The sequence below is a fragment of the Symphodus melops genome (assembly GCF_947650265.1).
Source record: "Symphodus melops genome assembly, chromosome: 18".
Taxonomy (NCBI): domain Eukaryota; kingdom Metazoa; phylum Chordata; class Actinopteri; order Labriformes; family Labridae; genus Symphodus; species Symphodus melops.
Genome location: NC_136708.1, coordinates 20,525,729 through 20,538,251, shown reverse-complemented (window position 1 = coordinate 20,538,251; position 12,523 = coordinate 20,525,729). Strand labels below are relative to the sequence as shown.

The 12,523-nt window shown below is 42.9% G+C and overlaps 1 protein-coding gene across 1 annotated transcript; it reads right to left on the bottom strand.

Moving 5' to 3' along the window:
- Positions 1 to 2,716: 2,716 nt before the first annotated feature.
- Positions 2,717 to 12,523, bottom strand: LOC306839650 (sodium/hydrogen exchanger 3-like). Its single transcript, XM_079368455.1, has 16 exons — positions 12,204 to 12,523; positions 9,668 to 9,970; positions 9,156 to 9,316; positions 8,034 to 8,112; positions 7,728 to 7,905; positions 7,376 to 7,596; positions 7,077 to 7,279; positions 6,877 to 6,966; positions 6,717 to 6,787; positions 6,494 to 6,623; positions 5,399 to 5,544; positions 4,970 to 5,093; positions 4,515 to 4,688; positions 4,315 to 4,369; positions 4,148 to 4,225; positions 2,717 to 3,835 (listed from the first exon to the last, which is right to left on the bottom strand). The coding sequence occupies exons 1-16, from the start codon at positions 12,469 to 12,471 to the stop codon at positions 3,534 to 3,536; spliced, it is 2,583 nt and encodes an 860-aa protein (XP_079224581.1). The 5' UTR covers positions 12,472 to 12,523; the 3' UTR covers positions 2,717 to 3,533.

Here is a 12,523-nt window from a genome sequence, read left to right as displayed (position 1 = left end):
TGTGATCGACTGACAGTCCAGGGTTTACCCGGCAACTGTCATCGGACCCTGGACACCCAGACAGTTGGGCACAGTATGATATTATTGATGTTACATAAAATAAACAGACTGATAAATCGAATCTAATCTAATAATTACGTGCGTCATACGGGGGAAATGAAGGAAAAAATCTATTCCTTATGATAAGTGTTATAGCCACAACAAATTAATCATTACACACGCAATGGAGTCAATGAAAACAGTAAACTCCATGTATGGTTCTTATGAAAGTTAAAGAGGATTCACTGAACTCATTCAGCTGTTTATGTCGCATCCATCCATCAAGTCTTCGGTTTTTTGATACTGACACTGAAAAAAGTTTACAAAAACTGAAATTCAAAAAAAATCCCTGACAGAAGAGTCTTGTCAGGAATTATACTCCTGAAACGATCCTTTGACCTTCAATTAACAGACTTTATGTGGCGTCCAAGTCCGGGAAATTGTTGAGCAATTAATCATTTATACCTCGAGTATTGCAGGTGATCAGATGGCCACTAAAGACATAAACTAGTCACATTCAAACAAAAACAGAATGAGTAGGATTTTTGCGTATTTCTTTTTTCCAAATGTGAAGTGAAGAGCAATCAAACTGTACAACATGCAGACTAATGATTTCTACAGAAGTCTGTTAGCTGTTAGTTAGGATATCAGGCTTTAACCCACATGAATATACATTTATCATAATAATTCATGAGCCTTGTTGACCTGAGATGTAAAACATAATTGTCAACACTAGATACTGGCTGTTGCCATGCATGGATCCATATCATTGATTTGCAGCCTATGAAAACGAGATAACACAAACGTATGGACTTAAGTAAGCTTGTGTTATAGATCGCCATCCATCCATTTTCTTCTGCTTTTATTTGAGGTCGAGTAGTGGTGGCGGCTGGCGATGTCAGTCAGACTTCCCTCACCTACCCAGCAACGTTTTCCAACGAAGGAGGAATCCAAATAAGATGCCAGAAGCCATTCAACAGGCTGCTTTTGATGCTTCTACTACGAGCTTCCCCATAACGTTCAATCTCCTCGCCCTTTCTTTAAGTCTGAGCCAAGACACCCTCCTGAGTAAACTCTTCTCGGCCGCTTGTGTCTGCACTTATTCTTTCAGTCATTACAAATAGTTCGTGACCACTGGTCCTTCCTTCCTGCTTCGCTCGGGTTGGGACAAAGACTCACTTCCACTCTCAGGGAGCAGTCCACCATGACCTCAGACTCGAAGGTTCTGACCCTCAGGCCGTCTGCTTGGATCTTAGCCTGAAGAAGGAAACAGAACTGTACCTTCAAAAAGCAGTGATAAGATATGCAGGCCTCCTAACTCGGACACCCCCCCCCCCCCCCACCCCCCCTCGACAGGCTGCACCTTGAAATCCTGTCAACGAGAATCACAAACAGAGTCACGACGAGAGACAACCCCGGCAGAGGCAAACAAACACAGGTTACGTGTTGAGTCAGTGGTCGAGTAAAGAGTGAAACGTATGAAAGACTTCAACTTTGAATTAATATAATATCAACTTTATTGTCCACTTGATATTTCTATAAATTCAACGTCAGGTTCTGTTCTGAGACAAACAATAAACTCCTAATATTCAGGTCAGAAGCTGTACGCAGATATACATCCATACATTTTATATGTACTCTGTTTTTCTTCTCTGGTTGTTTTCTTGAGTTCTCAGCGTATTTATCTTTTATCTCCAGGTTTACAAAAGTACAAAACTAAATCTGGAAAACTACTTGATGCTATTACCTCATTAGTGTGGCCAATGGCAGCATGGCAAGTCATGGTCTATTCTATCACAGTGATCGGACCGAGAGACAAGTTTTATTATCCCAAGATAACAATGAGTCAAATTAATCAACAAGTACGACAAGCAGAGATATCGAGGAAACAACCGGACGTTATTCGTTATCTCAGGGAAATGAAGCGTACGGATGGATTTGATTTTAAAGCTTCTGTAATTCTTGTTATTTGTGTAACACCTCGACTACATTTATTACCTTCTGAAACGGCACGATTAATACATATTAACATTATTTAAAAGGTTGATCACACTCAGGGATAATAAGACAGTTCAGAGGGACTTCCTAACAATGTCTGACAGGTTTGCTCTGAACCAGAGGTTAAATAAAACAATGTTCAACATGTGCTGGTGAATAAGATGCTACTGTGCACACAGGATGTGTCGGCTCATATTTCTTCCCTTGACCTGACATGATGCCGTTCCCATGTCTGATAAATTAATCACATTTGTACATGTATGTATACTTCTTTATGTAACAGCATAATATGTTTTGATCATTTTAAAAACAAATGTCCATCAGTAGTTATATTAAATAAGTGATTCTTTACACATTGCATGTGCTCCTCCCCTCGTCCACTAGGGGTGCTGCAGCACCCTTAGCGTCCCCAGTCGGTCACCCATGTTCCCTGGTGAGGTTATGAAGAGGAGCAAAGTCTGAGGTGAGGTTCTGTGTCTTTGGAAGAAGCAGTCAGGTAAAAGGAGTCTGCAGAGCCAGAACCTTGTTTCTCTCAACAGAACCATCTAGAACAGGGGTGTCCAAAGGGGCCATTTGTGGCCCTTGAGTGGATTTTTTGTGGCCCTTGACTTCAATCGAAGAATTACAAGATTTTGGCCCGAGACCTCATCAGATGGCATATTTCTCTCTTTTTTTTCTTTTTCATGTTAGCGAGGGAGACCTATAAAAGCCTGACTATTCTTTCCAAAAAATTAGAACGCAACAGTTTCCCACTGCAATTAGTTATTGTGTATTTACATTATTTTTGAAGAGATCAAAATACAAAAAGTTCCTTCCAATATAAAAAAAAAACAAAAAAAAAAAAAAAACCTGTGGCCCGTGAGCGATTCTAACGCGACAACTTTGGCCCGCAAGAAAAAAAGTTTGGACACCACTGATCTAGAACCTTGGAAAGCCGTCAACATGTTGTTTCTGCTCTTTTCAATTAGTCTCTGCGTCTTCATCTCTCTCTCTCTCTTTGCAGAGCTGACAAAGATTCTGCCAACAGTTATTATTGGACAGTTCAATAAAGCTTTTATCTCCACATCTAGCTCAGGAAACTGCAAATTCTATTTATTTTAAACAATTATACAAAACCATTTATAACAAACCGTAAAGCTGAATTTATGGTTTGAGTGTAATAAAACAGTTTTTAGTTAAGAATTTTAATTTTTCGTAGTTTGGTCAATTTTAGTCGAATTTTTTGGTGAATTTGACCTTTAAACTAATTAAAACGATTATCTGGGTGTAATGAAAATTTAAACTGTTTATAAAATTGTTATTTTGGTGAATACAAACTCTTTTGAATATAAAAAAGTGGAATTTGGATGGATGCTGTTTTACAGTCGTCAATTAGGTGGCCCGTTTACAAAGAACACAAGGGTTCCTGGAACCGCAGCTTCTGGCTCTGCTGACACGTTATATTGTGAATAGTAAGCTGGCGAGGTGGGAGGGGCAGGGCGCCGCTGCAAGCGACCTCAGTCTCTGGGAGGTGGGGGCGGGGGTGGGGGCGGATGAGGAGGTGGAGGCAGCTGGTCGTTGTCCCTCGGATGCACGGATGAGGTGTCCGCTATCACGAAGGAGTCGGTGGAGCGAGTGCTGAGGCGAAGAGGAGCAAGGCGGCGCAGACTGCTGGGTGTCCACGGCAGCCTCACCTGAGCTCGCTCTGATGGAGCCACCACGCCGCCACTGTCCAGCTCAGCCTCCGCCAGCCATGGGGGGATCTGCACTGTCGACATGGGGTCCAGATCTGGCATGAAGGCTGGATTCTCAATGCCAGCTGGATGGAAGAAAAAAGTGAATAAGTGTGGGGGCGGGGTTGAGGGGATTAACACGCTGGTGCAAAGACACTAATATTGCCAACAAAGCCAACAAAACCACGTCCTCTGCAAAATGCATAGATGAGGTTTCGAGATGTTTATGTTCAAAGCCTCCCCAGGGACCAAGGTGGCCTTGGCCTCCAGAAGCAAGGCGCAAAAACCTGCTGTGGGAGGAGTTTGGGGAAGCTTTGAAGGAGGAGGGTGTTTTATGACAAGATCTGATTAAATCTGTGAAGAAAAGATAAATATTCAAGATGTTTGACTCCTTTTACCTCCTGCTCTGTACGTGACCCTCATGGGGAATGAGGTGTCATATCCTGAGGCGTTGTCTCCCTCCGAGAACTCAAAATCTAGCAGGAAGTATAAAAAAAGATTTCTCATTAAGCACTTGTCCAATGGAGGGTTTATGAATGATTTTAAAACTGAAACAAGTACAAACCTTCATCACCAGAGTAGTAGCTTTTACTTTTGTCCATTGATTTCCCATTTGACATCTGCAGAAGAAGAGGGACATTTGTAAAAATGTAAAATTCAAAAATGTTTGTTCAAAAACACCCAAAGTCCTGGACCTCATTTTACCCGATCAACCTTACATAAATTAATAGAGACAATTAGCGTGATGAATTCTGAGGTTTGGACCTTTTGCTGCTGGTCTTTCTTTGTGTGCTTGGTGATCGTCTTTGGTGGAGTAACGCCCATCTTTGTAGACTTAAAAGACTCCAAACGGCTCCTCATAGTCCTCTGGAAGATCTCCTGCACCTCGTTTTCATCTTTGTTGACATCGAAATGAGTCCGACTGTATCTGTGCCGGTGCTGAAAACCAGGAAACAGACGTAAAAACCTTTATTACAATTGATCCATGTGTAAATCCCCCAGAGGATCTGTCTGTAGGGAAACAATGACTACCAAGAAAAATACAATAAGTTTAAAAAACAACTTTTAAAATTGGGGTTTGGCACATTTTAAAGGTCCCATTGCATTGCATCATGGGAAATACCGGGTGCTTTATTAAATCATCAAACGTGTGCATAATACGTGCTGTAATACGTTCCTGCAGATTATACTAGTATGGTGACCAGACTCAGTGTGCTGACCTGTTTCCTGCCTTTGTACAGGTGCTGCTGCAGCAGGTGGTGACTGTTGACGTCCTCCGTTTCCCGCACGCCGTTCATTGTCTGCTCGTGCATCTCCAGGCTCACAGACGGCACAGGGTCTCTTCTACAGCAGAAACAGTTCAGGTGTTATTAACTTATTTCCTTTATCGGACTCACTCAGCACAAAGTTAGGCTCCTGATATAAAATATGTATGAATATGAAAATTGGAGCAAGACATTTGGTGCAAGATCATTTCTCCTAAAGGATGAAATAAGCGTGTTGTGAGAGGATGAGGCCACCAAGGAGCTGTGTTTAAGATGCTCTAAGAAAATGAAAATCTTTGGTTGAGATTTTGACGTCTATGTAATAGAGCAGCTTCTAAAGACTCCTCTGTGGTGTTGGTGTAAATTGGAGGAGTGTTTCCTCACCTCATCGTGGACGTTCCCCCGTGATCGTCAGACGTGTCAGCCGTGATGTCGGGCATGATTTCTGAATAGTCATCGCCAAACTTCTTCTTGAAATCAACATTTGCTGATTCATTGCGGATAAACTCTAAAGAGCCGCGGCGTTCACCCTGAAAGACAAAAGAAACTTGAATTTGCAAATTCCACACTGAAGGACGAGCTGAGGGCCTGATTCACTGTATGACTGAATGTGGGGGAGCAGCTGGTCTGTATGACTCATCTGCAGACGTTTTTAGGCCATTTGCAGATAAGTCAAATACACTTATATAATAATAATAATACATTTTATCTGTAAAGCACTTTACATTTGTGAATCTCAAAGCATTAGTGTTTTTTCAGTAGTGGTCTTTTTAATGCAGGATGTGGCCGACCAGGAGGGAGTGGTTTATGATTTTAGTGATGAACGGAGATGTTGGACTTCAGTAGGGCTGAGGGGAAGGGGTCCAGTGCACAGATGGACGGCTTCAGTTTTCTGATGATGGACTCCACCTCTTCCTGTGTGACGTTGGAGAAGGAGCAGAGGGGCTGGACAGTCTCAGGGAGGGGGGGGTCGACAGTTCGATGGGGTGACACAGGAGTGGTGGACAGGTGTGGTTGGGCTTCTTGCACCTCTCCTCTGCGGTCTCAGAGTGGCAGGGTGAAGGGGGTTTGAGCAGGTGGTTCATTGTTGAAAATAGTTGTTTGGAGTGACCAGGGCTGTTATTTATGATGGTGGAGTAGAACCTGGACCGTGCGTCCCTCAGAGCTTCTGTATAGTCCCTGTATGCCTGTTTGTAAATAGTCAGTGCAGAGGTCTTGATCCGCCGCTCAAGGACCCGCCCAGCTGCCTTCATCTTTCGCAGCTCGCCATTGAACCATGGTGCAGTGCACAATAAGGAGACTGACCTGGATGTTAAGGGGTCGTGGAGGTCCAGTGGTTGTAAAAATCCACTGAGTCAGTAACAGAGAGGCAGTTAGCAGAGCTATGGGAGAGAAGTTGAAGATCCTGGGCCAGGGTACCCGTGTCGACATAGGCCTATTCTTAAACAAGGATATACATATCAAACAAACGACCCTCACCTCAGCCACATAGCTCATGGCGTCTCTGAGGTTCAGCTGGTGGAAGACTTTGAAGACGTAGTCGCGGTTCTTCCTCGCAGACGGCTTCATCAAAATTCTGGACATCCAGTTCTCCTCGAAATGATTCCACCTTGATAAAGAGAGAGAAAGAAAATCTTAAACTTCATACAGTTAATTAAGAATCTGTATTAAATCAACGCATTCAGGTTTTTAATGAACATACTTGTCCCTCATGTAATTGTGTCCTATTTGTCCAGAAATGTCTTCTATGGCAACAAGCAGGTGATCAAATACCTGAGACAAGAACAAAGATCCAGTATAAGGGATTTGTAGTTTTTGTTTCTGCTTCTGTAAAATGCGACATGTTTCATTTTGAGCTTCACCTTATTCTGCACTTTTTCGACGAGCGTGAGTTCAGCCACTGCAGCTCTCTTCACTTTAAGCCAGTTGACCAAAGGTTTCATCGTCATTCCCTAAAAACAGAAGAAGATTCAAGAGGAAAAACAAACTAAGATGTTTGTTAAGACTCCTAAATGTTGCACCAAACATTTGGAGCGTGTTAAAACCACAGAGAGGTTTTTACCTGAATAATGACAGTGAAGTACACAACTATGAGAGTAGTGGAGACCATCAGATTCTTCTCTTTGATCTTTGACTCATCCAGCATGGTGGCCAAGCCATATGCAACAGCCCCTCGCAGGCCACCGTAGCTCATAATCACCTGATCAATGAGCTCAATGGGGACCAGCCTGAACTTGTTAAGGATCCAGGTGAGGAAGAAGACACCTAAAGTATCCGTGCACACGAACACAACCAGTCAGTTTTCTGACCTCGGATGTCAGATAGCGAGAAGCTTATTGACGACAAAAATGCAAATCTTACCGATGAATCTGTACACAAAGATGAAGAACAGCGTGAGGAGGATGAAACCCGTGTTCCACACCCAGAGCCCTTTATCGATAGCAGATATGCCGAGGAACACAAAGATGATCGTTTCTGATCCGTTGGCTAAAAGCTTCATGACAAATCTGACTGTGGTGACGGATCGCTCGTCCATGTTTGCATTGATGTACTTCTGGCAGCACATACCACAGAAGACAATCCTGCAGGACAAAAACAATACAGAAATACGAACATTACGTCGGACTTAGCATCATTCTTATGATGCAAATATGAAAAGAAGTGAAACGCTTAGGGGTCGAGAGGAATAGGATGTTGTCCATGGAGTACTCACGACAGGATAGCGGACAGGGAGAGCATCTCAGCAGTCAGGTAGGAGAGATAACCCAAGACAAAGACGAAGCCCGCCTCGATGATTTGAATGTTTTTGGTGCATCTGGTCACGAGAGAGATCAGCAGGCCGAACACAAAGCCCACGAGAGACCCTCCGAACGCCACCACAAAGAAGGAAACTGAAGAGAGAGAAAGAGGAAACATTTGGTTCTCATTCTTTGTAAGAAAAAAATTGACTGAAAGTGTTTGAAGGTATTGCTGTAAAAAAAAAAAAACACCTACAGACTTAAATAAAGTGTAAACTTACTTATTCCTTTAATGATCTCCACGGCGTCAATTTTGGATCCTCCAAGAGACACAAAAGCATCAAATACATTAAAGAGCACCTGAAAGAAGAAGACATTTATCTATTTTATGGAGGTAGAATAAGGGAAGCATGAGTGTGATATTTTTTGCATGTAATGCCAATTGCAATGTGTATATTGGCACTATTGTATGCAGAAGACTCTCAAAGTATTCCTTCCTCCGCCCAACAATATTCCCAGTCAGGGTTCTCCACCCCTGCTGATAACAGCCTTGGGTAAGCCTTGCTTTTCTCTCTTGACCCCTCTGACGGTTTGACAGAACCTCCTTGAGTCTAACCTAAAGTCCGTCTTTATAACCAGCCCGAGCTCCTCTTGCACCAACGATTTTACTTCCACAACCACTGAAGCCACCTGATATACCTGTCAGCGTCTTCCAGAGACCCCTGTGCTAACTAATCCCAGAAGGTCTCCTCCTTCTTCTTCCTGATGGCTTACATCACCACTGGTGTCCATCAGGGGGTTTTAAGATTGCTGCCCAAACAAAAAGCACCATACAGTGTGGTCTTCTGGCTGCAGCTTCGACAATGGAGGCTACAAACATTGAACACTCGGATTCTGTTTCCCCGAACCTACTCGAGGTTGCCAGGTCTGTGCCGCAGCCTCCTTCACCATCTGACCCAACTCACCACCAGTTCATGCTTGGTTGACAGCTCTTCACCTCTCTGCACCAGAGGGCCCATGACATATAACTGCAGATCTAATGGTACCACTACAAAGTCAACAATAGACCCTGGCCTAGGGGGTTCTCGTACCAAGGACACTAATGAACGTTCCTATGTTCCACCCAGCAGCTCTGACCCGAGACAACTCCAGAAAAGGAGAGTCCACTCTATCTCCAGGAGTTCGGTTCTTGAAAGTGTGCTATTCATTTGAGGTGAGCCCAACTACAGTTAGCTGTTAGCGCCTCACCTCCCCACCAACTCCAGCTCTTTCCCTGCCTAGAAACATACCAAATCCGATCAATACCGCTCATTCGATAAACCACCTACAAAAGCACTTTGACTGACCAGCAATTAAAAACTCCACAGACTCCACAAACCCCCACAGCGTCACAGCGTACTCACCACTGTCACACCGTCGTTGAGCAGCGACTCCCCAAACACCAAAATGAACAGAACCTCATTGACGTGGACCTGCTCAAAGACGGCGATGACCGCTACGGGGTCAACGGCAGCAATCAGACTGCCGAAGAGAAGATACTGCAGCAGCCCGATGTCCAGGTCACCTGCAGCACACAGGGCACGAGATACGATCAATCAGGCGTTTATTTCATGGGACTGAACAGAAAATTGAAACAATCAGAAACAGATCAAGATCTCTTATCACTTTATAATCTGTAAATTGTCTTGAAGTCGTTAAACACGATCTTCTTTATTTAGGTCTTAGATAAACTTGGCTCACTGGTTAGCAAATAACTCTTCATAATGTAATCTCCACAACTCTTGAGTGGATTATAATTAAAGATTGGTACAGACAATCAAGGTCAAACTTGTGTAACTCTAATTCTCGATTCAAAATTTCTTATCACCTGTTGCTTTAGGTTGAAAAACTGAAATAAAGCAAAAGTCCTTCTTACCCATGGCCCCTCCCATGTGACACCCCCACAGCGACAGCCCCAAGCTGGCAGCGTTCCAGCAGGTCCCGATGACTGCGTAGACCAAGATGGCGCCCATGTTGCTGAAGAAGAGCTTGTTGGGCATGGAGTATCCGGCGTCCAGGATGACTTGAGGCAACAAGTAGAAGAAGAACACTGTCGGAGTCAGCGTGAAGGTCTGCACTTTGTCTGCACCCCAAATCATCCCGCCCAGAATGAAGCCGAAGCAGATGAGCAGGGCGCTCTCCGGGATCACGTTGGTGACATGGTGGTTGGACTCGATGACTGAAAGAAGAAAACGGACGAACAGAATGTTTTAAAAAAGGAATGAAAGACTTTCTGTTTGGTTTTCTCTCAGGAACAGGAATTGTTGATCCAAATGATCAAGAAATACAACTTTGTTTTCTTCAAACTTTGGAAATACAGCCTGTTCAGTTTTTAGGTACTTTGGCTGGTGAAAATGTAAAAACGTTGCTTTTCGTCTAAACCGTCCATTTTGAAGGTCTTCGTTGTGTTGCAACATTTGCAAATGTTCAACTGTTCAACTGAGGGAGTTTAAAGTTTTTTGTTGGTGATTAACCTGCATGGCAGAGTGTATGAAGGATCATAAATCATTCTGCATACAGTAACTAAAGACCTCCATCCATTATCTATAACACTTTTTTCCGCTCGGGGTCGACGGGGCTTCATTGGGCGAAAGGCGAGGGCACACCCTGAACTGGTAGCTCTTCAATCAAAGGGCTGACAAAGGGTGACAGACAATCAGTCACATCAACACCTACGGGCAATTTACAGTCACCAATTAACCTAACGAGCATGTTTTAGACTGTGGGAGGAAGCCAGAGTAACTCTGCTGTGAACCTTGTAGCTCTCAGGCAACCTAACCTCTGCACCACTGTGCACTCTACTGTAACTAAAGTCTTTGCTAAAGGTGACTTGACTTCACGGCCTGACAGAGCTTCATATCAAACCTACTGAACCATTGACTCATTCCAATCTGATGATTTATTGCAATTGTTAATGAGCTTACATTGTCAATTCAAAAGTATTGGAGAGTGTTAAGAGAACTTAATATGAATGTCGAAAAGCCAATATATGAAGTGCTGCATAGTTTCTTTAAAAAGTGTCCTATTTGTGCTCTTCAGTGTGGGGAGGCACTCAAAGGGGGATTTATCTAAAAAAAAAAAAAAACATCACGGCAGGTTTAAGTCTGTTTTATGTTAATGTTGTGTTTGATTTTGTGGACAATGAATCTCAGGAAGCTAAAACAGCTGCTGACAGACACAATTGGGTTTGATAGCATTCAGTAATATCACAGTCTGTTTCACTTTTTGGGACTTCAGAGTCTTAATAGAAACTCTTCTGTTCCCAGGAACAGCATGCTGTGTTGATAAGGCCGACTTCCGTGCACTGCTGCAGCCTGTGACACTTTCTGTTACAATATCAAAGGCATGCTCGCGCACGTGGCTAAATACCTGTACAACTATTTTCTCTAATCAGCTTCTTATTGTTAGTGATGAGGTCCTTGATAAAGACTGAGCGGGGAGATTTCAAGCCAAAATGCATCAATGTTCGCTTTGTGGTTGAAAATCCCAATCCCAATGATTAAATAAAAGAGAGAGCTTTAGATTGATGTTTTTTTTATTCATCTGTTCTAAATGTCCGTCTTCATGCAATGCAATTAAAAATGCACCTTTAACCAACTTAACCTGAGAGCCTAAATCACTTCCAGTCTCCTGAATTGAGTATTTTTTTTGTTCATGCTGCAAATTCTCACGGTTAAATCTGATGAATTCAAAAACTTGATTTTATGATAAATTTCTTTCATTTCATTTAACCACGTGTGTCCATATTTGGTTTCTGCCTGAATGACAAATGGGCCTTTGCACAGATATAATAATCCAACAGTATGAAGACTGTAAAGTATATTTGTGTGTTACTGAACTTTAATTCCCATTGTATCTGTGTTTTTATGAATCTAAGTTTGGTTCGATTACACGCTCATGATACGATTATATTCAAGAGTAAACAGGGTCAAACAAGTCCTGAAAGCAGATCACAAGAATGTATGAGTACTGTAATAAAATGTTGCTGGTTGAGTGTCTGATGTCTGAGGCCACTCTTACTTTCTAACTCACTAACAAACTTTTCAAGGAGCTTAAAAGTGTTTTTCCTTTTTAAATCAAGAGAACACTTTCTTTCTGACACAACAAACATTCACACGTTTGCCAACGTGTGCAAGATCAGAGTTTTCCCAAGTTTGATATCAGCACTACAACATTGTGGTTATTTTACGTTCAGTTGGGTTAAAAATAGCTCGACGTTATCTCTTTTGTCAGACTGCAACATCCAAAGTATGTGTGGCACAACTTCTCAGTCTGACCCTGTGCGTCTGAGCTCATTTAGGCTCACACTATGAGATCAGTCGAAGAGAACAGTTGCCCATATTTACTTGTCTGCATCATGAAAACACACTTTTGTCTGGTAGATTTGATCATCTTAAATGGTCTTTACATACCCAGTTTTCCCAAACCAGCCACCAGTATCCATAGTGCAATTATATAAGGGCTCCCAACATGGTGCCACTGAAATCTCACAATGGGAATTCCAGTGATGCTGGAGCCATGGCCGTGTTCAGTCTGATTCAAGCTTGACTTGGACTCCGATTGATGCGAGTCCTGACCTGTGAGCGCTAAATCTCCATTATTTCCTGAGACCGCTGAGATGACACAGATCAGTAACACTGACCCCAACAAGCAGAGACGCACAAATCCATAACGATACATTTCACCAACAAAGGTCCTGAGTAGAGAGAAAAGTGACAGCACTCCAATAATG